Here is a 23416-nt window from a genome sequence, read left to right as displayed (position 1 = left end):
CTCCCCCAGCCCTACCCGGAGACGCCGTCGGGGATTGAACCAGCGACCTTCTGCATGCAAAGCAGGTGCTCTGCCACTGAACTACAGCCCCATCCTCCACAGTCTGCAAAATAACTAGTTCCCAGGGTTCCTTTTTGGGGGGAAGGCAGAGCCCATCACCCCCAGATCCATCCTCATGCTGGGCGAGGGCCAACGAGAGTTGGGAGCCCATCTCGTCCACGACCCTCAGTTCAAGGGTCTTGTGTTCTCCTTGCTCCCGCAGGAGGCAGTGGCAGCCACCAATTTGGATGGCTTCAAAAGAGGACGAGACACATTATTTTAATGTATTTTAACCTTATTTTTAACTTGTATTTTTATTAATTGTTTTTCTACCTCGTGTTAGCCGCCCTGAGCCCAGTCTTGGCTGGGGAGGGCAGGGTATAAATAAAATTTATTATTATTATTATTGGAAGAGAAGTCTGTTGATGGCTCCTCGCCACAGTGGCTGTGTTCTGCTTCCACGACTGGAGGTAGTTAGTCCTTCTGAACATCAGTTTCCTGGGAATCGCAGGTGGGGAGAGCTGCAGCAGGTGCCCAGGTCCTGCTGGCTTGTGAGCTTTCTATGGGGTGCAGTGGGTCAGTGCGTCTGGCTGTTAACCAGAAGGTGGGTGGTTCGAGCCCACCTTGAGGGCTGGACTAGATGACTCTCAGGGTCCCTTCCAAATCCATGATTCTGGGATCAGGTCACTTCTAGGATTCTATGTGCACCTGCTTGATCATTGTGGGAACAGGAGGCTGGCCCAGGTGGGCCACTGGCCTCATCCAGGAGTTCCCAATGGCAGCAGGTGAGAAAAGGTGTGTGGGGGGGTATATTGCAAAAGCAGCAGAACTGAAGGCAGGCAGGACAGGGCATTGGCCAGGCTGGCTTGGGGGCTGATGGGATTTAGAGTCCAGCAACATCTTCAGGAATTCCCCTTTGCTGTTGAATGGGTCACAGCACGTGAACAGATTCCTTGCCGAGTGTGTGGGCAGCAATGCCTGCCCTCTCCTGTCAGCTAATGGCAGCTAATACGAACCTCCATGTGTAAGGGCAGCGTCCCCAAGATTGCCAGCCACTGTAAGAGAATATACAGTGACTTCGCGTCTGGCTGTTGCGCTCCACAAATTCGCCTGCTTGGCTACTGTGGGGAACAGGATGCTTGTGAATAGGGGAGCCTTTGGCCTGATCCAGCCCAGGCACTTCCAATGCTCTTATTGCACTGAGTAAAAGGAGGAGGGGCTATTCACCTCCCCACCCACTCCTCAAATCATCTTTGTTTTATAGTTTTGCCCCTTCCAGCATTCTTCGGTTTTTGAATGCTTTTTATTATTACATTAGACCATCAGAAGAGAGCCTGGGTGCTGGATCAGGCCCATCTAACGCAGTATCCTGATCCCACAGTGGCTAACCAGATGTCCCAAATGGGACCTCAGCACAAGAGCAGCTCTCTGCCCACTTGCGATTTCCAGCAGCTGGTATTCAGCACTGACTATATCTCCTAGAGCTCTAGGGATCGCCTGATGAGATCGATTGGCAGGATAATAGAATATTAGATTTGGAAGGGACCTACAAGGGTCATCTAGCCCAACCGCCTGCAATGCAGGAGTCGCAGCTGAAGAATCCCTGACAGATGGCCATCCTGCCTCCACTGGAGAAGATTCCTCTGTCATCTGAAGTAGTCCATTGCAACTCTTGGGTTGAGGCGCTCATCTCGCTTTATTGGCCGAGGAAGCCGGCATACAGCTTCTGGGTCATGGGGCCAGCATGACTAAGCCGATGCTGGCGAACCAGAGCAGTGCACAGAAACGCCGTTTACCTTCCCGCTGGAGCTGTGCCTATTTATCTACTTGCACTTTGACGTGCTTTCGAACTGCTAGGTTGGCAGGAGCTGGGACTGAGCAATAGGAGCTCCCCCTGTCACGGGGATTCGAACCGCCGACCTTCTGATCGGCAAGCCCTGCACGCAAACCCAAAAATGTCTCTCTTCTGTGTAATCCACACTCTTCCCAACTTTGCGGTCCTGTTCTCCAACCAGAAGTAATTGCCGTGGGATGTTGCAGCGGCTGCTGGGATAAGTGTTTGGGTGGGTTTGTGGAGCGTTGTTCTCTTGTGGGCAGGCTTGCCAGACCTCCTGCCATCTGAGTCGCTGCTGCATCCCAGGGTGGAGATGGGTAGGAGCGATGCAATGGCAGTTCAGTTCAAGTGTGCCAGCAGGAGCCTCACCCCTACCCTGCTTCCTTCAGGTATGCAGCGCCAACCAGGTCGGTGGGAGGTCAGGTACGTAGTGCAGCCTACCATGTTTTACGACGGGGCCTTCTCAGTGGTGGCACCCCAATTGTGGAATATCCTTCCCCGGCCACTTTGAGATTGGGCTGGTGCGACATGGACTATCTTTTGGCACCAGGTAGAAGCATTTATTCCCCCCCCCCACACACACACATGTGTTTTGAGTTGTCATCATCAACCTATGCCGTGTAGAAGATGCAACAGATGTGTGGAGTGGGTGGGTGTGTTTCACTCAGTTTTTTAGACTGTGAACTGTAGATTTTGTGAATATATTTTTGATGGGTTGGTTCTGAGGTAGCGTTTGGATGCAGCGACCCACCTTGAGTTCTTTGTATGATAAAGAGCCGTAGCTCCATAGTAGACCATTTTCTCTGCATTCAGTCCCTGATGGCATCTCCAGGTCAGGCTAGTTGAGACTCCCTGTCTGAAATTCTGGAGAGCTGCTGCCAGTCAGTGTAGGCAGTACTGAGCAAGGTGAACAATGCTGAGCTAAATAACGCTGTGAGACTGTCCTTGTTTTAGATGCTGCAGGGTCCGGGTTCAGTCTCCAGACTTAAAAAAGGATCCAGCTCGCAGACTCTCCTATTAAACCACCCCTTAATTCAGAACCATGAGGACCAGAATCTTGCTAGGTAGACCAACGGAGTTGGCTCAGTAAAAGGGCAGCTTCCTGTTTAAGGCTGCGGGGTATATGCAGGTAGGATAGAAATAAATACTGCCTGAACTAAGGATTTACTTTTAGCACTGTAAACAATAATTTTCATACACTTAAATAACCAACGAAAATGACATAGCCGTTCCACTTAAGCCCACGTTGCCCCAGGGCCCATTCGTCACTCTGTCCTGCGCAGGGTGTCACGCTCTTGAGTCCCAGGGGTTTGCGAGTTATTCTGCAAATATATGGCAGGTATACTTTTAAAAACAGCAGTAAATCTAGAGAAGCTCACTGAACTGGGGGAGCTTCTTGCAAAAGCTTGGCTTTTCATCACTCCTCCTCCTCCTCCTCCTCCTCCCCACGTGTCAGTAAGTTCTGGCTGATGCATCTCGATGAATCTTAGCACACAACAATTCCTTTCTGTCCCTCATGGAATGCAAGGCTGCCGTTTGCCAGGAAATCTAGAGAGCCAGGGTGGTGGGTGGAGTGAAGTTTCAGATCCAGCTGAGAGATAAGAGAGGGCAGAGCCTGGCTGCTGCAGGATCAGGCCCAAGGGGGCCTGCCCAGTGCAGGATCCTGTTCTCACAGCAGCCAGCCAGATGCCCCCAATGGGAAGCCTGCGAGGAGGATCCAGGGGCAACACAGAACCCTTTCCCCATGTGCAACTGCCCAGCAACTGGTATTCAGAGAGGCAGACTGCCTCCATCCCTGGGGGTAGATTGTATGGATGCAAAAGGCCTCTTGGATTTCTCCAAGAGTGGGATGGAGTGTTCCGAAGCTCACTGGTTTCTGCGTGTGGCTGGGGAGAAAGCTGGAGAAGGCTGGCATCAGGGTTAGGCTGCAATGAGATTGCAAACTGGAGCGCTAACAAAGGCAGACTCTTGTAACTGTTGGGCCAGGGCTGGCTAACCCAGCTCCCATCATCCCTTCATATAGTGTCCAGATCAAGGGAAGTAATAGGACCATTCTATTCCCCCTTGGTCAGACCACACCTAGAGCCCTGTGTCCAGTTCTGGGCGCCACAGTTTAAGAAGGATGTTGACAAGCTGGAAGGTGTGCAGAGGACGGCGACCAGGATGATAATAATAATAATAATATAATAAATTTTATCTATCCCCCGCTCTCCCCAGCCAAGACCAGGCTCAGGGCGGCTAACACCAAATATAAAAACAATTGATTGTAATACAGCTTAAAAAACAAGATTAAAATACAACATAAAAACATTAAAATGCAGCCTCATTTCAGTGGAAACGCAAATCAAAAACTTTTTGGGGGATGAAAACGTCAAGTCTTCACCAAGGCTAACTATCTAGATGTCCTTCATGGGCCAGAAAAAAGCCAGGGAAGTCTCCAAATAGGAGTTCCAACACAAGGAGAAAGGAAAAAGAAAGAAAGAGAGGGAGGGAATCAAATTGATTCCAAGCCAAAGGCCAGGCGGAACAACTCTGTCTTACAGGCCCTGCGGAAAGAAATCAGATCCCACAGGGCCCTGGTCTCATGAGACAGAGTGTTCCACCAGGCCAAAGCCAGTGTTGAAAAGGCCCTGGCTCTGGTTGAAGCTAATCTGACTTCCTTAGGGCCTGGGACCTCTAGGATGTTGCTATTCCATCAAGGGTCTGGAAACCAAGCCTGATGAGGAATGGTTGAAGGAGCTGAGTATGTTTAGTCTGGTAAAGTAGAGACTGAGAGGAGATATGATAGCGATCTTCAAATATCTCAACGGCTGACATATGGCAGAGGGAACGAGCTTGTTTTCTCCTGCTCTGGAGGGCAGGGCTTGAACCAAGTTGCAAGAAAGGAGACTGCGACTCAACATCAGGATGAACTTTCCGACAGCAAGAGCCGTTCGACAGTGGAATGGTCTCCCTCAGGAGGTGGTGGCCTCTCCTTCCTTGGAGGCTTTTAAGCAGAGGTTATGCTTTAGCTGAGAGTCCTGCATTGCAGGGGGTCAGGCTAGAATCTACCACTCTGTGATTCTGTGATCTCTGACCCTCAGCCATGCTGTCTGCTGGGAGTTGGACTCTGGCAGCACCTGGAGGGCCAATGCTCCCCCAACTCCACTCTGCAGCTTCTGTTACCTTTCTGGACCTCTAGCTGTCTCTCACCTTCTATCGAGCTCCAGGGGGAATTAACGCATACATGCGTTGGGATAACTGGGAAATAGGCCTTGTTGCACACCTTGTTGTTGTGCGAGATTGCAGGGGTTCCAGGGGTTCCGAGGTCTGTGTTTCCTTTGGGGAATGTGGCACAACGGAGACTGGGGTATCTTTAGGGTGCTCTACTTCTCAGTCACTTCACTGCCTCTCAACACCAAACTCTGGCTTTGTCCTTCTAATTAACCTGAATTAGCAAGCCCCCGCCCCCCATTTTGCATCTCACTCAGAGCCCCTTCCCTTGGCGCTCTTAATGGCCCATCACCCAAGCGATCGCCTCAACGCAGGAAGCTAGTCTGGCTTATATTCGAACACTTGCTTGATCCAGGAGTTAGAAGGATCTTGCATACAGCCTCCTCCCCCTCCAAACTCATAACAATATTTATCAATTCCCGGTGGCTCCTGTAGAACCATAGAATTACAGAGTTGGAAGGGGTCCCAAGGGTCATCTAGTCCAACCCTCTGCAACGCAGGAATCTTTTTGCCCACGACTCAGAGATTCAGAGTCTCGTGCTCTACCAACCGAGCCAATAGGACTGTCTCTATATTTCACTTTTCTCCAGAGAAGTCCAGTCTGTGTTTACAGGATTGCCAGGCAGTTCTGTTTGGGTTTTGTTCACCTCCCCTCCATCTACCTGAGGCTTCTAGCCCACAAGTCTAAATTCTGTGTGCCAAACTCCCAGCCGCTGCTCTTCCTGGCTCTTCCAAGCCCAAAAGAAGCCAGTCAGGGAGTGTTTCGTGGGCTTCAGCTTTCCCTATTAGAAACCCCCAGCCATTCTTCTCCCATCTCTCTCTGTCTCATGCTAAGGAAACTATTTTCCTGCTGGGTGTCGGCAGTGCTGATTGCATATCGATTACCTGTCAAATGCCTGCGGTGGCCTAGTTCGTTAACATTTTTAAATTGTAGCATCACGGGGCCTTTTCTGCGAGGCAGAAGCCCTGAGATCCAGGCTGGTGAAATTCTCTCTCCCCCCCAAGCTGGATTTGCTCACTGAACAACACAGGGTTTTTTCCCCAGGGGGAACTCACAGGAACTCAGTTCTGGCACCTCTTGGGGGCACCATTGCCATTCTGAGAGAACGAGGGAGGTGTTCATGGCGAGAAAAATAGCACCGGGTGTGTGTGTTGCGGGCTGGGGGTGCGGAGAGCAGGGAATCCACCAGTCTCCCTGGCACCTGCTTGGGTTCCCCATCAATGTGTTTCACGAATCTTCATCTCCGTCAACCATCCTCCCCATCTATTGGCTTCCTTTGCCAGCTCTCTCTCTCTCCCCCCCTTTATTATTATTATTATTATCCCCCCCCCCCCCGTTCTTTATAATCACACTTTCATCCAGGGACGTCAAATAACTTACAGAAAAACCATTCAGTCGAAAATTTGCCACCTCTCAAGCCGGCTTGCGTCTGACCGAGATGAGTCAGGCAAGGAGGCTGGTATCTCTCAAACGCTGCGGTTTCCAACGAGGTTTGAGGGAGTCTCTTTCGACCTCTCCTAGTCCTATCTTGGCTTGCTGCTGTTTCCTGACTTCTGTAACCCCCGGTAGGGAAGCTGTGACAACCTTCCCCATAACACCCCCCTCTAGAGCCTTTCTTTGACCCATCTATCTTTTTGCTTTAGTCAAAGAACTGTGGGGTTTCGGTTTGGACCACCGCCCGAAGTTTCGAGGCACATCTTGCTCTTCTGCCTGATAATAATAATAATAATAAATAATGATAAAAATTTATTTATATCCCGCCCTCCCCAGCTGAAGCCGGGCTCAGAGCGGCTAACAACTATAAAAGTAACACAGCATTCTAAAATCAATTCATTCTAAAATCAGTTCAAATCAAATTAATGACAACCATTGGGCTAGAGTTCTGTGAGGATTACCGAAGGAGGGGGTCAGGCTGTGCCTTGGCCAAAGGCCAGGTGGAACAGCTCTGTCTTGCAGGCCCTGCGGAAAGATGTCAAGTCCTACAGGGCCCTAGTCTCTTGTGACAGAGCGTTCCACCACATCAGGGCCATGGCCAAAAAAGCCCTGGCTCTAGTTGAGGCCAGCCTAACCTCTCTGTGGCCTGGGACCTCCAAGATGTTTTTGTTTGAAGACCGTAAGGTCCTCCGTGGGACATACCAGGAGAGGCGGTCCCATAGGTACGAGGGTCCTAGGCCGTATAGGACTTTGCTTTGCTTTTTGAGGAGGGCTAAAAATAATAATCACCTGGCGCCTTTTGGAGAAGCCTGCTCTGCATCTGTTGCAGGTGTGCCTTCTCACTGGAAGGCAGTGGGCCCCGCGCAGGGGTGCAACGGGCACCCTCCTCTGAGTGTGGACAAATCTCTGTGCATCTGCTTCACGGGTGATTGAATTTGGCTGGTAAAAGCTCCGTGCAGAGATATGGCAGAATTACTTACATAGGAGAATGACGCCCATCCTTAACCCTTATCAGCCGATACTTTGTCCCTTTCAACACAAACGCATCGCAGTATCGCACCAGGAGAGGGTTAAGGGGTTGTCTCCCAGCAGAGGCCCCACGGCAACTAATCTTAGCCAGCCGTTTCTGCTTTACCCATGGTTTTTTGTTGTTTTTTTTGTACCGGATGTCAAGAACACCAGTCCTTTGAAGGCAGGCGAGTGGGCGGAAGAGAATTGAAAGGCAGCTTTTTAATAAAAGACAAGCGGGTGTTCCTTCCTCGACAAGCACTAGCGACATGACAGATTGATGGGCACCTGGTGCCCAGACATACGTGGCAGGCGGGTCGCTGATATGTTTATTATTTGTGCTTCGAGGCCTCTCCCTGAATCAAATGGTTCCAGGGCAGGTTGCAAAAGCATCCCAGTTTAAAGCGTATTATGACTCTCATGGAACCATAGAGTTGGCCATCTAGTCCGAGCCCATGCAGTACAAGAATTGCAGCTAAAGAATCTTTGACAGATGTCCGCCCAACCTCTACTTTAAAAATCCCAAGGAAGGAGAGCTCACCACCTTCTGTTCCACTGTCAAACAACTCTCACTGTCAGAAAGTTGAACTTTTAAGGACCGCCTCTCAACATATGAACTGACCCGGACTCTGCAATCATCCTCTGAGGCCCTTCTTCATGAGAGGTATGGAGGGTGGCAACACGAGAAAGGGGCCTTTTCTGTGGTGGCTCCCCATCTGTGGGATGCTCTCCCCAGGGAGGCTCACATGGCACCTTCATTGTACAGTCATACCTCATGTTACATCTGCTTCATGTTACGTTCTTTCAGGTTATGTCCCACGGCGACCCAGAAGTACCAGAAAGGGTTACTTCCGGGTTTTGCCACTCACGCATGCGCAGACGTGCAAAATGACATCACGTGCATGCGCAGAAGTGGCAAATCGGGTTGCGTTCTTTTCATGTTGCGAACGGGCCTCTGGAATGGATCCCGTTCGCAACCAGAGGTATCACTGTATACTATTAGGCACCAGGCAAAAACATTCCTCTTCAACCAGGCCTTGGTGCCATGCTCCAGAACTCCTCAAACCACAGAGGGTGATGCCAAGGGGGTCTCTTCTACTGATCTTAACCCCCGGGCAGACTGACATCGAAGGAGACGGCCCTTTGACTGTTGGGGACCCCAGTCATTTAGGACTTTACGCGACAGTGTTAACATATACGTGGGAGACCACCACTCAGTCTCGAAGCTTATGGGCCACTTACAGCCTTTTTTCACCCTAACCTACCTTGCACTGTGGTTGTGGGGAGTAAATGAGGAAGGGGAAGACCGTACACGTGACCTTGACCTCCTCAGAGTAGAAAAGGTGGGATGCAAAAGCAATAAATAAACAAAACAAACCTTCTTGCCTGCAGAGTTTGTGCCTGAGTGATAATTCAAGGCCTCTCGTCCCTCCAGTTTGGGGGGGCTACTGTTGAGGGGGGGCCTTCTAAAACTGTGGCAGCTGAAAATCACTCTTGTGATCCTTCTGTGATGTTTTCTGTGTGAAGAGAGAGGAATCAGAGAACATGTGGAATATCTCTTCCAGATGCTGCGTCAGCTTGCGCCAGATGTTCTCCCTCTGCCGGGGAGTGGGGTGGAGAAAGGGGTTCAGCAGGCTGTCCCCATGTCCTACTCTACCTTGAGACATTGTCTGCTTTGCAGGGTGGGCGGGCGGGCTTCAAATTGCACCTGGGCATCAGAAATGAACAGGTACACCAATACACAAAGGTCATGTGGGCACATGATGGTGCGCTGGAAGGTATTTCTATTCAAATAATCGCTACTGCTTCTGTGGTTGTGTGGTGCAATGGTTAGCGTGTTGGACTAGGGTTGGAATCCCCACTCAGCCATGATGCTCACTTGGGCCAGCCACTGCCTCTCCCAGCCTAGCCAACCTCACAGGGTTGTTGAGTTTTACCTGCAACAAATAAGTAAATAAAATGCATTTATGCGTACCATTTCGACTGTGAGAATAAGGCAACCAAATATGGGTTGTAGCGAAACAGAAATATATGAATCAAAATTTTATATAAGAATTATGCATTAATATAGAACTTTGGCCAAGACAGTATACATTTTATTTTATTTGTTTTATACAATTTCTGTATAGCAAGAAAAAGAAACCCTCAAAGTGTTTTCTTCAAGAATATATTTATTCATTTAAAGATATTTATATACCGCTATGCCATTTTTAAAAAATCAAAGCGGTTTAGAGCAACAAAACATAAAACCATACAATAAAAACCATAAAAGGGTCAATGATTGTGGAAGGATTTTTAAAATTGCCTGCATAAGTCTGATGCAACAAAAAGGTTTTCAGCCTTTAAAGGTGGGCACAAGAAGCTGCCAACCTTTTACAAGGAGAACTAAACTATAATAGTAATTAAAAAAAAAGACATTTAAATTAGTATGTGTAAAGTATATTCAAAATCATACCCTTTCCCGTCCATGTTTTGGGTGATGTGCAGGGGGAAATGTGTTGCACATCTGCTCCGATAATCACAGTTACTTCTGTATTTTGAATCATAGAATTGTGGAGTTGGAAGGAACCCTGGGGGTCATTCACCCCAACCCCCTGCAATGCAGCAATCAATACCCCTATGCATCTAAATTAGTATGTGTAAAGCTGTTCCAAATCTGCACTGGAACTGAAAAGATTCCTCTATGCCACAGGAGCGGCAAGGATCCTAACTGCTAAAAACTGAAAAAAAGAAACTGTGCCAACAAAAAAGGAATAGCAAGACAAACTGTTAGAGTATATTGAATTGGCTAGATTAACAGAGGCAGTTAGAGATCACACTAGACAATAGCTTCAAAAAGCATGGGGAAAATGCAGAGAATACGTCACAAAACAGTGCCCTAAAATACATACCTGGACTTGTTTCGATTAATGTCTGCAGGAGACTTTGTGGATATTTAAGTTATAATTAGAAAAATCTTTATAATTATTCATAAAGGAAACAGCTTATAAGAAGTAAATAAGGAGGCTAGATACAGGATAAAGGAAGTCTTTTATTTGGTTGTTTGTATTGTTGTATGATATGCTTATTGTATGTTATGTTCACGTTTAATGAGGATGGATTTCTGTATTGGGGGGTGGGGGGTTTATGTTGTAAATAAAATTTCCAATTAAAAACCCCAAAAACAAACAAAAACAAATCTGCACTGGTACCATTAGTAGGAGCTTCCCCCCTGCCTCCCTTTCCTCATTCCCTCTTCCTTTTTTGCAGACTGACTCCCCGCCTGGAAGGAAAATGAAGGGGGCCACCAGGCCGTGGAGCACAGCCCTCTCCAAGCAGGGGTGCCATGGGACAGAACGAGGGAAACCTCTGCCTTCCGCCCCCATCGGCATGAAGACCTCCAAGTCATCCACCTCCCTCGCCTTCGACTCCCGGCTCAGCAAGGTGGGTTTCAGGCTGGTTGGCCGTAAATCCCGTGCTGGCAGCAGGAAGCGTCAAATCGTGGAGCTTCGGTCGACCAAAGCTCCTTGGAAACAAAAGAGGGAGGTTGTTACGGGACATCAGAGCTTTGCGCAGAGACTGGTTCCAGAAGCGTAAAGGTCAGGAAGTCAGCTCCCCTTTCTTCTCTCTCCCACCACCCCACAAAAAAGGCAAGCCAGCCCTGAGCTGCGGGAGAAGCCTTGCCAAAGACGTCAAGCCCTTCAGATGTCTCTCTCCCTTCAGCCAGTCAGTGGCTTGGCTACCAGAGAGGCTGCTGTCTTCCAGCTGCACCTGCAAACCCCACATTTTTGTGAGTTGGCCCAAGAGATGAAAGGAGGGCGATGGCCTGGAATAGGGAGGGAAGGAGCGGTTTGATGCTGTCGCTGCAGCAGCCACAGAACTCGAGAGCCTGTTTTTTTAATTTCCCCTCCTGCGTCTCTGGCTGTTTGGCGAAATCGTTCTCTGGAGGAGCGAGCCTTGGTTCATTATTATTATTATTATTATTATTATTATTATTATTATTATTATTTCATTTTAGTTCTTTTTTTTGAAAAGAGATGCTTAAATCTCCTGCTTCAAAGAGAGAGCCATGTGGTCTGTCAGGTGGGATTGAAGTTTTCCAGGTGTCCCCGTCATGGGGGCAAATGAGGTCAAGTCCTTGATGGCTTTGAGTGGATGAGTGGAGAAGGAAAGGGTTGCTAAATCAAGGCCACACACCCTCTAATATTTCTCCAAGGAAAATAGGGACATCCTATTCTATTATTATTATTATTATTATAATTACTATTATTATTATTATCAGTGCTTTTTTCCAAAAAAATGTTTAGGGGTACTCACATTTTGACTCAAGAAAATCACCATTTTATAGTTCAAATTGGGGGGAAATAAATACAGTAAACGGACAAAAGTGCAAAGATTCACAAAATGTTTAGGGGTACCCATAGAAAAAAAGCACTGATTATTATTATTATTACTATTATTATTATTGTACCCTGCCCATCTGACTGGGTAGGCCTTCCACTCTGGGCAGCTTCCAACATATATAAAAACATAATAAAACATTAAACATTTTAAAAAACACTTCCCCATACAGGGCTGCTTTCAGATGCCTTACTATTATCATTATAACCCGCCCATCTGACTGGATAGGCCTTCCACTCTGGGCGGCTTCCAATATATATAAAAACATAATAAGGTTGAGTATTTAAAACAAAGAAGGAAAGGATTTGCTGAAAAAACTAATGAACTAGAATACAAAAAAGGGAGGTGTGAGGAGGTCAAGGAAACAAGCAAATGATAGATAAGATATGGAAAGATGGATTTGTTCTTAATTGTTTTTTATTTTTTTCTGTATTTTGTATTTTCTGTTTTTCTTTTTCTTTCTTTTTTTATTCTTGTAACTTTTTGAAACACCAATAAATATTATTTAATAATAATAATAATAAAAAAAAACATTAAACATTTTTTAAAAACTTCCCCATACAGGGCTGCTTTCAGATGTCTTCTAAAGGTTTCGTAGTTACTTATCTCCTTGACTCAGGGGTCGCATGGCTCCATACTATCCAACATTCCTCAAATGAAAATAGGGAAGTCTTAAGGAAAAGTGGGACATTCCTGGATCAAATCTGAAACCGGGATGGCTTCTGTAAATCCAGGATTGTCCCTGGAAAATAGGGGCACTTGGAGGGTCTGCATCTGCACTCTCCATTTACAGCACTTTGATATCACTTTAAACAGGCATAGCTCCCCTACCCACCCAAAGGATGGGTCTCTAAAGGCCTTGATCCAGCCGTGCCACTGGGCCCTGGACCACTAATCCAGCCCTGCCTGGTGGCCACAGCTAAGAAGGCCCTGCAGGGGTGGGCGTGTGGGAAATCTAAGCTGATGCCTCTTCCTCCCATCTCGGCTCCAAAGCGATCTGACCCTCTCCTCTCTTGCAGCTGAAGAGAGCCAGCAGCGAAGACATGCTCACAAAGCCAGGCGTCATGGCAGCCTCAGGAGGCTCCCGGCTGAAGAAGACCATCACCACGGGGGCCATTTCCGAGCTCGCTGAGAACCGACTGCGGCCCGTCTCAGGTAGGGGAAGGGGTGATGAAAGCTGGGCGTGGGGTCTCCAGCCAGAAAGCTAAAGTGACCCTCTTGCGACTCGCTTTAGAATTTAATGGGGAGAATGTGGGGGATCCAAGGCTGGGCGGGGCAGAATGCTGCCAGCAAGTACCTCCTGGAACTATAATTCCCAGTGAAGAAGGACTGACAGTTGAAACTCGTCTGGGGAGTCAGGGTTCCCCTTAACAAACTACAGCTCCCAAGTTTCGTTGGGGGAAGTCACACCATCACCGTTGGGGGAAGTCACGCCAAGACCACACACAAGCCATACGTTTAAAGAGCTACGATACCACTTTAATCGGTCATGGCTTCCCCCAAAGTATCTTGGGAGCTGTAGTTCATTAAGGCTGAGGAGAGCTGTTCAGAGACTCCCTGTTCCCCCATCGCACAGGTACAATTCCCAGAGTGGTTTCATCTCCAGTCCCTCTTCCCAGGGAACTCTGGGAATTGTAGCTGTGTGGTAAGGGAAGTGGGGAGGTCTCCAAACAACTCTCCGCACCCGGAACCAACTACAACTCCCAGGATTCTTTGGGGAGGAACCATGATTGTTTTAAAGTGGCACTTTAAATGCATGGTGTGAATGTGGCCTCAGTGTAAGGCCCATGGCCCTAAGGTAGCTGTTGAAAGGAGAAATTATTCTGAGTTTTTGCAGCTGACTTAAAGGTGCGTTGTGTGTGTGGGTGCCCTGTTGTTTTGGTGGGGGGAGACTGGTTAATGCTGCTTTGAACACCAGCAGCCTTTTGACTGTTTGCCTGGCATATGATGTGTTAGATACATATGTACAAGTAAGTGGATGTCTTAACCCCTTCCCTCCCTCCACCAAAAAACCACACCCGTTAACTGTCTCGGGGGGTAAAAATGACTACCAAGCTTTGAAAAAGCTGGTATCGCTGGATCAGGTTTGTCAGTTTTAATTAAATTCTAATTGGATTTTGAATAAATGTGCAATCAGTTGTTTCCGTTTTGAATTTTACTGTTTTATTATCTCAAGTGGGTCGTGCAAACTCTGAATAATGCTTTCTATAGGCTAGGGGACGCTGGGGGTGAGTTTCTAGAAACAAGGGTGGGCAGGGCCCCAAAAAAGTTGTGAAACAACTACCCTAGAACTTCCTATCACTGGAGACTGGTCAGCGGGGAAGGACGGCAGGAATTGACGTTTGGAGTTTCTTTTTTGCTTGTCTTCAATGGGGCTCTGCTATCAGGATTTCCTGTTCTCCCCACCCCCGCGTTATTTATGCAGTCTAACCACTGGAGGGCGCCAGCGGTCAGCCCAAATACTGTAGGTGAAAACCTTACTGCAAATGTTGTCTTAGGTAAGAATTCTCGGAGAATCTGATAGAAATGGGAGCAAAAATTGCCCACTCATTTGTCCCACACCCGGAATTGAGATCAGTCTGTCAAACACCATTGCGATTCGTGGTTGCTGCTCTCGGATGGCCGTGGAAGGTCATCAGCTGAGGGCAACCCTTCGCACATCTGATGAAGCAGGCTCCAGTTTGCGAAAGCTTTAATGCCACAATGACCTGCAAGATATCCTTACACATGTACCCCATATGTGCCCAGTCAACCAATTTGCTCTGTGGAACTGGCACCAGCACAGCTGCGGCATAACAACCGTTATGCATTTGTAAGGAATTGTTCTTTTTAGTGCGGCAGCACCTGCACTTTGGTACTCCCTGCTGCCACTGTCTCCTGTGGGAGTGAGTTCCACAGTTGAACTATGTGCTGGGGGAAGAAGGGCTCCCTTTCTCTGTCCTGAATCTTCCAACAAATGGTCCAGAGAGAGAGAGAGAGAGAGAGAGAGAGAGAGAGAGATGTGCATCATAACAGTATGGCTTAGGAGCGGGTAAGGTAAAGGTAAAGGTACCCCTGACCATTAGTTCCAGTCGCGGACGACTCTGGGGTTGTGCGCTCATCTTGCTCTATAGGCAAGGTGGCTGGCGTTTTCCCCCAGACAGCTTCCGGGTCACGTGGCCAGCATGACTAAGCCGCTTCTGGCAAGCCAGAGCAGCGCACAGAAACGCCATTTACCTTCCCACTGGAGTGGTACCTATTTATCTACTTGCACTTTGACGTGCTTTCGAACTGCTAGGTGGGCAGGAGCTGGGACCAAACAATGGGAGCTCACCCTGTCGCGGGGATTTGAACCGCCGACCTTCTGATCAGCAAGCCCTAGGCTCTGTGGCGCCTTGCCACAAATTTCACATTTCAAGCATGTGAGTGTGTGCGTTGGGGGGTTCTGTGCTGTCTCCTAGAAAGCTTTGGGCGCTGGTCTTGCAATCCAGACATGTCTCACCCACTAACCCAGCGTTTGTGTCTGAGGAGCCGGTGCCTGTTCCCTAGGAGTCTGGCTGACTAGCCTGCTAGGGCCAAGCAAACAAACAGGCTTTCTGGCAAAGCAGCCTTGGCAGAATAAACAAACCGCCTCCCTGTATGTTTGCAGGGAGAGAGACGGACTGAGTGGTGTTGCTGTTTTAATACTGCTTGGCATAAATGGGCATCTCCGTACTTTCTTTCTCTCGTGCCAACAGGCCCCAGTGGAATCTGGGCTCGGTGGCACCTTTTGCGGGGAACTCTCAAGGCCTTCCGAGTGAGCAAAAGTCAGGGAAGTCAGCATTCTTGTCTTTATACCAGGACTGACCAATCTGGAGGCGCCGTACTGCCTGCCCAATAGGAACAGGCTATCTTGGGTAGCCGTATTTCCGTTACTTGCCTCAAGGTGAGGCCTGAGATCACACTAGCGATGCTGGGTTTTCCAGCAAACCCAATTCCTTTCTCTGATGACCTAAACCAGTCTTCTGCAACCTGGCGCCCTCTCCAGATGCTTCAGACTCATGAGCGCTGTAGTCCAAAGCTTCTGCAGAGGAAGCAGGAGGCTGCCCTAAAGCAACCCTCATCCAATTTAGCATGACTGCAATATTTAGTAAACAACCCTTTAAAAAAAATGCCATATTTTAATTTTAGCATCCTGCACTAATGCTGCATAAACCTATCCAATAACTCGATTTGAAATCCTTATTTATTTATTGTAATGTGGGGGAGACTCTTTGAACCACCCTCTGATGTGGTGTAAATATTTTATGCCGAAGCTTCAAAGCTTAACTTCAAAATATGTGCAAGGTTTTGTGAGTGTTGTGTGTTTTTTTACTGGCGCGCTCGTTAAGCAGTTTTAAGAGCTGACCGCTCAGTTAGCTTGCAGCTCCCTCAGATGTTTGCTGAAATGTGGGTTTTTTTTGCAAAGTGAAACGAGGGTGAAACAGCCCTGGAGTTGGGGTGGGAAAACACGCTGCCACTTCCAAAAAACCTCAGTTCAACACCGCTGCCCCTTCTCCCAAGAGCCGCAAGTCTCAGATCAGGGGTGCCCGCAGTCGGACCAGGTGGGCCACCAAAGCCCTGCCTCCTCTGCAAACCTGGCTGACTGGTTTATGTATTTATTTATTATCTATGCCTGGCTTTTCCTTTGATACTTTTAAAAGAGTATTGGACAAATTCATGCAGGAGGAGTCATAGTCATAGAGGTGGAAGGGACCCCAATGGTCATTCACTTCAACCCCCAGCAATGCAGGAATCTTGCTCCATCTTCCATGTCACAGCCCTTCAGTTATTTGAAGATGGCTATTGTATCTTCTCTCAATTTCCGCTTTTCAAGGGTAAACATATCCAGTTCCCTCAACCGTTCCTCATAAGGCTTGGTTTCCAGACCCTTGGTCATCTTGGTTGCCCTCGGGTTCTGCACACGTTCCAGCTTGTCAACATCCTTAAATTGTGGCACCCAGAACTGGACACAGGATGGCCAAGGCAGAATAGAGTGGGACTATGACTTCCCTAGGGATGCGCGTGGCACTGTGGTCTAAACCACTGAGCCTCTTGGGCTTGCCGATCGGAAGCTCAGCGATTCGAATTCCCGCGACAGGGTGAGCTCCCATTGCTCGGTCCCTGCTCCTGCCCACCTAGCAGTTTGAAAGCATGTCAAATTCAAGTAGATAAATAGGTACCGCTCTGGCGGGAAGGTAAATGGCGTTTCCATGCTCTGCTCTGGTTTCGCCAGAAGCGGCTCAGTCATGCTGGCCACATGACCCTGAAAAACTGTCTGCGGACAAACGTCGGCTCCCTTGGCCTGTAAAGCGAGACGAGCGCTGAAACCCCAGAGTCGTCTGCGACTGGACTTAACTGTCAAGGGTCCTTTGCCTTAACCTTTTTATGACTTCCCTTGGTCCGGACATTAGGCTTCTGTGGATGCAGCCTAGAATGGAATTAGCTTTTTTTTACTGCTGCATCCTCTGTTGACTCATGTTAACAGTGTGATGCAGCAGCAAAAAAAAGCTAATGCTATTCTAGGCTCCATCAACAGAAGTATATATCGATGGCTACCAGCCACAGTATCTTTGCTCTGCCTCCATGGCTGGAGGGATTGACGCTTTTGTGGATAGTTGTTCCACTTGTAGGTTTCCCATTAAGAGCCTAAGAAGATACGTACGAAGAGTCTTTGCCAAACACCCTGAGCTCCTTGGAGGAAGGGGTGTGATATAATTATGCTGTGAAGTGCCCTGAGATCTACAGATGAAGGGCAGTATAGAAATTTACGGTAATAAATGATGATGATGACTACTGCTGATAAATTTTCAAATATTCCTATTCATTATATATTCTTGAAAAACACAAATTGCATTCTTATCCTGCCATTTGTCCAAGGAGTTCAAGGCGGCATTCAAACCCTCTCCATTTTATCCCCACAACAACCCTGTGAGGTAGGTCAGGCTGAGAGGCAACCCAAGGTGAGCAAGAGGAGGGGACTCCCAGTTAGCAGAGCTGGGGGGGGGGGAGGCAGCAGCCTTAATTCCACCCAGGATTCTTTTGCCCCCACCCCCAAACTGGAGGATTATTTACAGTCTGGGACACTGGGATCAGAATGCAGCCGTCAAGGTCACTCTCCTGCAGACGCAGGCAAGGCTGGTGCCCCAGGGAGGATTCAACCTTGCCGTTTCCTGCACCACACACACACACACACACACACCAGCAATAACTTAAAAGGAAATAAAATAACTCTTGCTTTCAGCCTTTCGCAGTTGATCAAGAGCAGGAGGTGGATGAATATGCTCGGTTATGACTTCTCCCTGTTCCTCGTTCTCCATATTCCCACATCAAGTGTGCGATTTCAAAAAAAATGTCCTCATGGAGATTAATCAAGGTTCTAGTGTCAATTTCTCTTCATGTGCACTTTTTTTTTTGAAAAGCAGTTTCCCCTAATATAATGCATTTTTTTATGTTATTTTGGGACACCCAAGATTCGTGTTTGCAGGGCTCTCCCTGTTCCCGCAACTGTTTTAACTGTTTTTAATTCAGAATTTTAATCTCTGCAAACCTGCCCTGTGACCTGCTGGGGAATGGTGGGTAGTAGTAGTTGTTGTTCCACTCATATAGGCACTTTTCTACACATTATTTGGCTGGAAAACTGCACTGCAAAATTTGGAGAAGTGCAAATTCATTTCGGTTTGTGTATCCTTTCAGAAAGTGCAAATGTGGTAGGTGTGCCTTTAAATGTGAATGGCATCAGATCCCCCCACCCCAAGAGAGAAATCTTGGTGTTGGTCTGTCTTTCCATCACTCTTTCATAGCATACCCCGTGTGTGTGTGTGTGTGTGTGTGTGTGTGTGTGTGTGTGCCTGGCATTGCCCAGCAATTTGTAGAAACCGAAAAATGATGAGAGTTTAAAATGGACAGTGTCGTTTGTGAATTTGGATCTGTCCCACTAAATATCGGAGGAAGTCCAAAGTCATGTTTCAGAACAGTACTCTGGATGAGGACCCCCACCTCCTCAGGAACCTATAGAGAACAGGCAGGCAGGCAAGCCACTTTAGAAAACACAAAGCAGATATATTAATGAAATGCCAGCAGCAAAACCTGGATTCATTGGCGTCCAATTTAATTAGCATTTCAATCCCCCTGTAAAATGTGAACAGGCTCCAATTAGGCCCCAGGCAAGAACTGAGATCCCCTTTGAAGGCCAGGCCTTGTCAGACCCCCTTGCTTTTTTGAGGAGGGAGGCCTTACCCACTCCTGCCCCACCATCCATCAGGGATCAACAGGCTCTGTTTCTCTGCAACCCCTCACATGAAAGCAGGTTGAGGAGGAGGAAGAAGAGGGACCTGGGTCTTTAGGATCAGCCAGATGGCCTCCTCATTCTCCCTTCCTGAGATGCAGGCAGGGTACACAGAGGGGTGTTGTATGTACCCCCCAAAAGACACACTCCATTTGGGGGCATAAACTGGGAATGAAAAGAGCAGTTTTCTTTTTCTAGCCATTTTGGGTGATTTGCAGGCCGTGAGGAGCAGAGCGTGGAATTTCCCCATGGCTTACATTTCAGGAGAGATGGACTCTGGCTTTCGAGGCTGTCTTGGCAGCCATCTGGTTGACCCGTGATAGAGACCCACCAGGTGCCTTTGGGAAATCCCACAAGCAAGGCACAGAAGCCACAGCTCTTTTCCCTGAGCTGCTGCTCCCAGGCACCTGGTATTCAGAGGTACACTGCTACTGGACCTGGAGGCTCTGTTTAGGTATTCTTGTGTGACAGCCACATAGTTTAGGACAGGGACCAGCACTCTGTTGCAGAGCAGCTGCTTTGCATGCAGAACATTGCAGGTTCAGTCCCTAGTATCTCCAGAAAGGCCTTGTCTGAAATTACAGAGAGTCACTGTAAGTCACTGCAAAAACTGCGCTGAGCTAGGCTCTGTCTCGCAATATGCTCCCATTTAACCCTATTTAGGGGACGCGGGTGGCGCTGTGGGTAAAACCTCAGCGCCTAGGACTTGCCGATTGTCAGGTCGGCGGTTTGAATCCCCGCAGCGGGGTGCACTCCCGTTGTTTGGTCCCAGCGCCTGCCAACCTAGCAGTTCGAAAGCACCCCCGGGTGCAAGTAGATAAATAGGGACCGCTTACTAGCGGGAAGGTAAACGGCGTTTCCGTGTGCTGTGCTGGCTCGCCAGATGCAGCTTGTCACGCTGTCCACATGACCCGGAAGTGTCTTCGGACACCGCTGGCCCCCGGCCTCTTAAGTGAGATGGGCGCACAACCCCAGAGTCGGACACGACTGGCCCGTACGGGCAGGGGTACCTTTACCTTTACCTTTTAACCCTATTTAGAGCCAAGAGGACTGAAATCTTGCTTTACTTTTGGGAGAAGATTTTGGTGGCGGATTCCCTGGGGAGTGGTGGTTTAGAAGGGGACTAGTATCAAAGAGTTGCCATGTGGGCCATCATCCTGCCCACAGCCATCCCTGGGTGGGATTCAACCAACAACCTTCTGGCTAACAGCTGCATGCACTGACCCATTGCGCCCCCTGCTATGGCGATGATGATGGAAACAATAAATAATGATGTTTCCTATAAACTGTCCGAATAGCCATCAGCTGGATAGCTCAGCTGGTTAGATCGTGGTGCTGATAACGCCAAGGTTGCAGGTTCAATGCCTGTAAAGGACAGCTGCATTATTCCTGCATTGCAGGGGGTTGGACTAGATGGCCCTCGGGGTCCCTTCCAACTGCGTTGTTCAAATTTGGGGCCAGACTGCAAGCTCCGCGGGGCAGATCCCCCTCCTTCTCCAAATGCGCTCTGGCCACGCCGCTGCAGCCTTTGGTGCGCTTTTGCGCGCTGCGTTCCCCTCGCTCTCGGAGGCGCCCTCGTCTCCCTCCCCCTCCCCCTCCCCCTCCTCGGCTTGCAGTGCTCTCCCGCCGCCGCTGCGTGGCCTCCCATCCCCGGCCGTGAGTCACCTCGGCGGCTCTTGGCTCGCTGCCGCTGCCGGGAGCGATCCGCCGCGGTGCCCCGGCCAGCAGCGGCCTCCGGGTCTTGGAGCGGCGCGCGCGCAAGAGAGCGAGCGAGGGCGGGCGGGCGGGCTGGCCCGGCGCACAATGCCTCCGCCGAGCCCGAGCGAGCCGCTGCCTTTCTGCCGGCGCTCGCAGGGGAGAGCTGCCGCCGCCGCCCTCCCCGCCCACCTGGTCCCATGAAGCGGCCGAGGGGGCCTTAGCGAGCCGGACGAGATGGGCAACCAGCCGGGGAGACCCGAGGAAGTGGAGCCAGGTCGGTTAGCCGCGGGAAAGTGGGGGCGGGAAGCGAGGGAGGGGAGATGTCGGGGGGCGCAGGGGGTCCCTCGCAGGTGGGGCTGGGGGGGTGGGCGCCCGCCGGGCACGTGCCAACCAGGAAAAGCGGAGCGGGGCTGCATCCCGGCTCGCCGGGGTTGGCCTTTTCTCTCCGGTGGGTGTGGGGGGGGACGGACGGGTGTTAATGCACCGGAGCCTCTCGCCGTGGATTTCGATTCATTTGCAGAATTCGTTTCGTTTTGTTGAATCGCTTTCGCGCGAGCCATAAGCACTATGATAACGCAAACGAGGCAGGTAACATTTGCGCATGAGAAACGGTTAGAGGATCAGGAGTGGAGAGTCTCTGTTCTAAAGGAACAGGAGGAGCTACTGGGGCTCTTGACCTGGGGGGGGGGGGGGCAAACTGTGTGTGTGTAAAAGTGCTTTTAGAAATATGTGCGTCTGTGTCGCGTTGCAGGGGGTTGGACTGGATGACCCTTCGGCCCCCTTCCAATTCTGTGATTCTGTATAATTATGAATGGCGAACTTTGAGATGATGAACGAGTCTTAGCATCAGTTCACCAGTCGAGGGGTCCTCTTTGTAGGAGAAGCTTGTGTGTTTGGGCGGTGTCATAACAACAAACGGGGGTTCCCCCAGGAGTTAAGCCCCCCCCCCCAGTTTTGGCTGTGCACATTCCGGGACATCTCCCGAAAGAGGGGGGCGGGGGGGGCAGAGGAACGGGCATGTGGCAAAAACTGAGGGTGTCCCAAGGAAGAACAGAGAGTTTAAAATTGGGTTCAGAGCCAGGAGTGTCTGTAAACACACAAATGGGGGGGTGTCAAATTATGCTGGGATGTTGGGGGCCGGGTGGACGTCTCTCCCAGCATGCTGCAAGGTCCCTGGGAATTGTGTGCTGTTTTTTTTTTTTATGGGGGAGACAATAACCAGCTGTGGCATCCAGCTTTTCGGCAGTGGTGGCGCACCCTAGGGAACGGTTACCAGGCCTCTCGGAGCAGCTATGTCTTTTGTGAGAATCTCTCCCCTCCTCTCCTCCCCCCCCCCATTGTCCTCTTGGAAGTGCATCGCTATGCATGTTAAACAGGGAATTGGGGTTGGGGGAGCTCCTGGAGAAATAAAGGAGTGTGTGCTCCTTCTCCTTTGTGGGTCCACTGAAAAGCCAACCCACCCACCCCCAATTGATGTGTCTCTGTCTGCAAGGCTGGCCAAAATGATTCAGAAAGCAGCATGCCTCTCTTGCCTGTTTCACAGATCTTGTTCGATTTTAAGGGGGGCGCTCAGCCGCTGGTGGGTTTGTTTTATGCATACAGGGGCCCCTAGAGATTATTAGAGGACTTCTTGTGGGGCATGGGGAGTGGGAATAAGATTGGGGGGGGGGCGACAGCCTTGCCCTGCTGTCATGCAAACATTTTGTCTTGTAGCTAAGCTACCCTGGGGGAGTCTTCCCCCACCCCAGACCCCTTCTGGGTTTCAATTAATTTGATGCTGCTCATTTAGAGGTCTTTTCGAAAACCTTCTTACTGCTCAGGCTTTTGAAGTGTGCTTTAAACTTTTTATATTTTTCCTGCAAACTGCTTTTTACAGGGGGTGGGGTAGTTTTTTGTGTGTTTCAGAGGAATGCGTCCTTTTTGTTATTTAACTTACATCTGATATTTTGTTGTAAACTGGATGGGCTGCTGTGTAGCCAAACCAATCAGTAGCCAAACCAATATTAAGAGGGCTCTCGTCTGGCACTAGGACATTTGTAGGAGGTCCCCTGGTTCAAGCCCCAGCACTACAAGGTTAGACTTTGGCCTCTCAGGTACGGTTGGGTGGGAAGGTCCCCTGCCTGTAGCCCTTAAGAGCTGCTGCCAGTCAGTGTCAACAGATGGACTTGAGGGTCTTAGTACAAGACAGTTCCTTTCGTTCCTGGTAGTAAGAGATTTTGCCGTGGCTAACCTCTTCTGAGGGACGCGGGTGGCGCTGTGGGCCACCCACAGCGCCTAGGACTTGCTGAGCTGAAGGTCGGTGGTTCGAATCCCCGCAACGGGGTGAGCTCCCGTTGCTCGGTCCCTTCTCCTGCCAACCTAGCAGTTCGAAAGCATGTCAAAGTGCAAGTAGATCAATAGGTACTGCTCCGGCAGGAAGGTAAACGCCGTTTCCGTGCGCTGCTCTGGTTCGCCAGAAGCGGCTTAGTCATGCTGGCCACATGACCCAGAAGCTGTACGCCGGCTCCCTCGGCCAGTAAAGCAA

The 23416-nt window shown here is 49.5% G+C and overlaps 1 protein-coding gene across 4 annotated transcripts in view; it reads left to right on the top strand.

The window, feature by feature from the left end:
- SPECC1 (sperm antigen with calponin homology and coiled-coil domains 1) overlaps positions 1-23416 on the top strand; it is a 105196-nt gene that overhangs the window by 11618 nt on the left and 70162 nt on the right. For 3 of the 4 annotated variants that reach the window (XM_083715027.1, XM_083715029.1, XM_083715028.1), the window contains 2 exons: positions 10779-10952; positions 12929-13064. In XM_083715027.1, the coding sequence (XP_083571153.1) occupies positions 10779-10952; positions 12929-13064 (310 nt within the window). Of the gene's footprint in view, positions 1-10778; positions 10953-12928; positions 13065-20852; positions 21167-23416 lie in introns of those variants that run through there. The other variant, XR_014558461.1, reaches the window with a different exon arrangement.

Source organism: Podarcis gaigeae (assembly GCF_964106915.1).
Source record: "Podarcis gaigeae genome assembly, chromosome: 15".
Taxonomy (NCBI): Eukaryota; Metazoa; Chordata; class Lepidosauria; order Squamata; family Lacertidae; genus Podarcis; species Podarcis gaigeae.
This window is presented reverse-complemented; position numbering and strand designations above follow the sequence as displayed.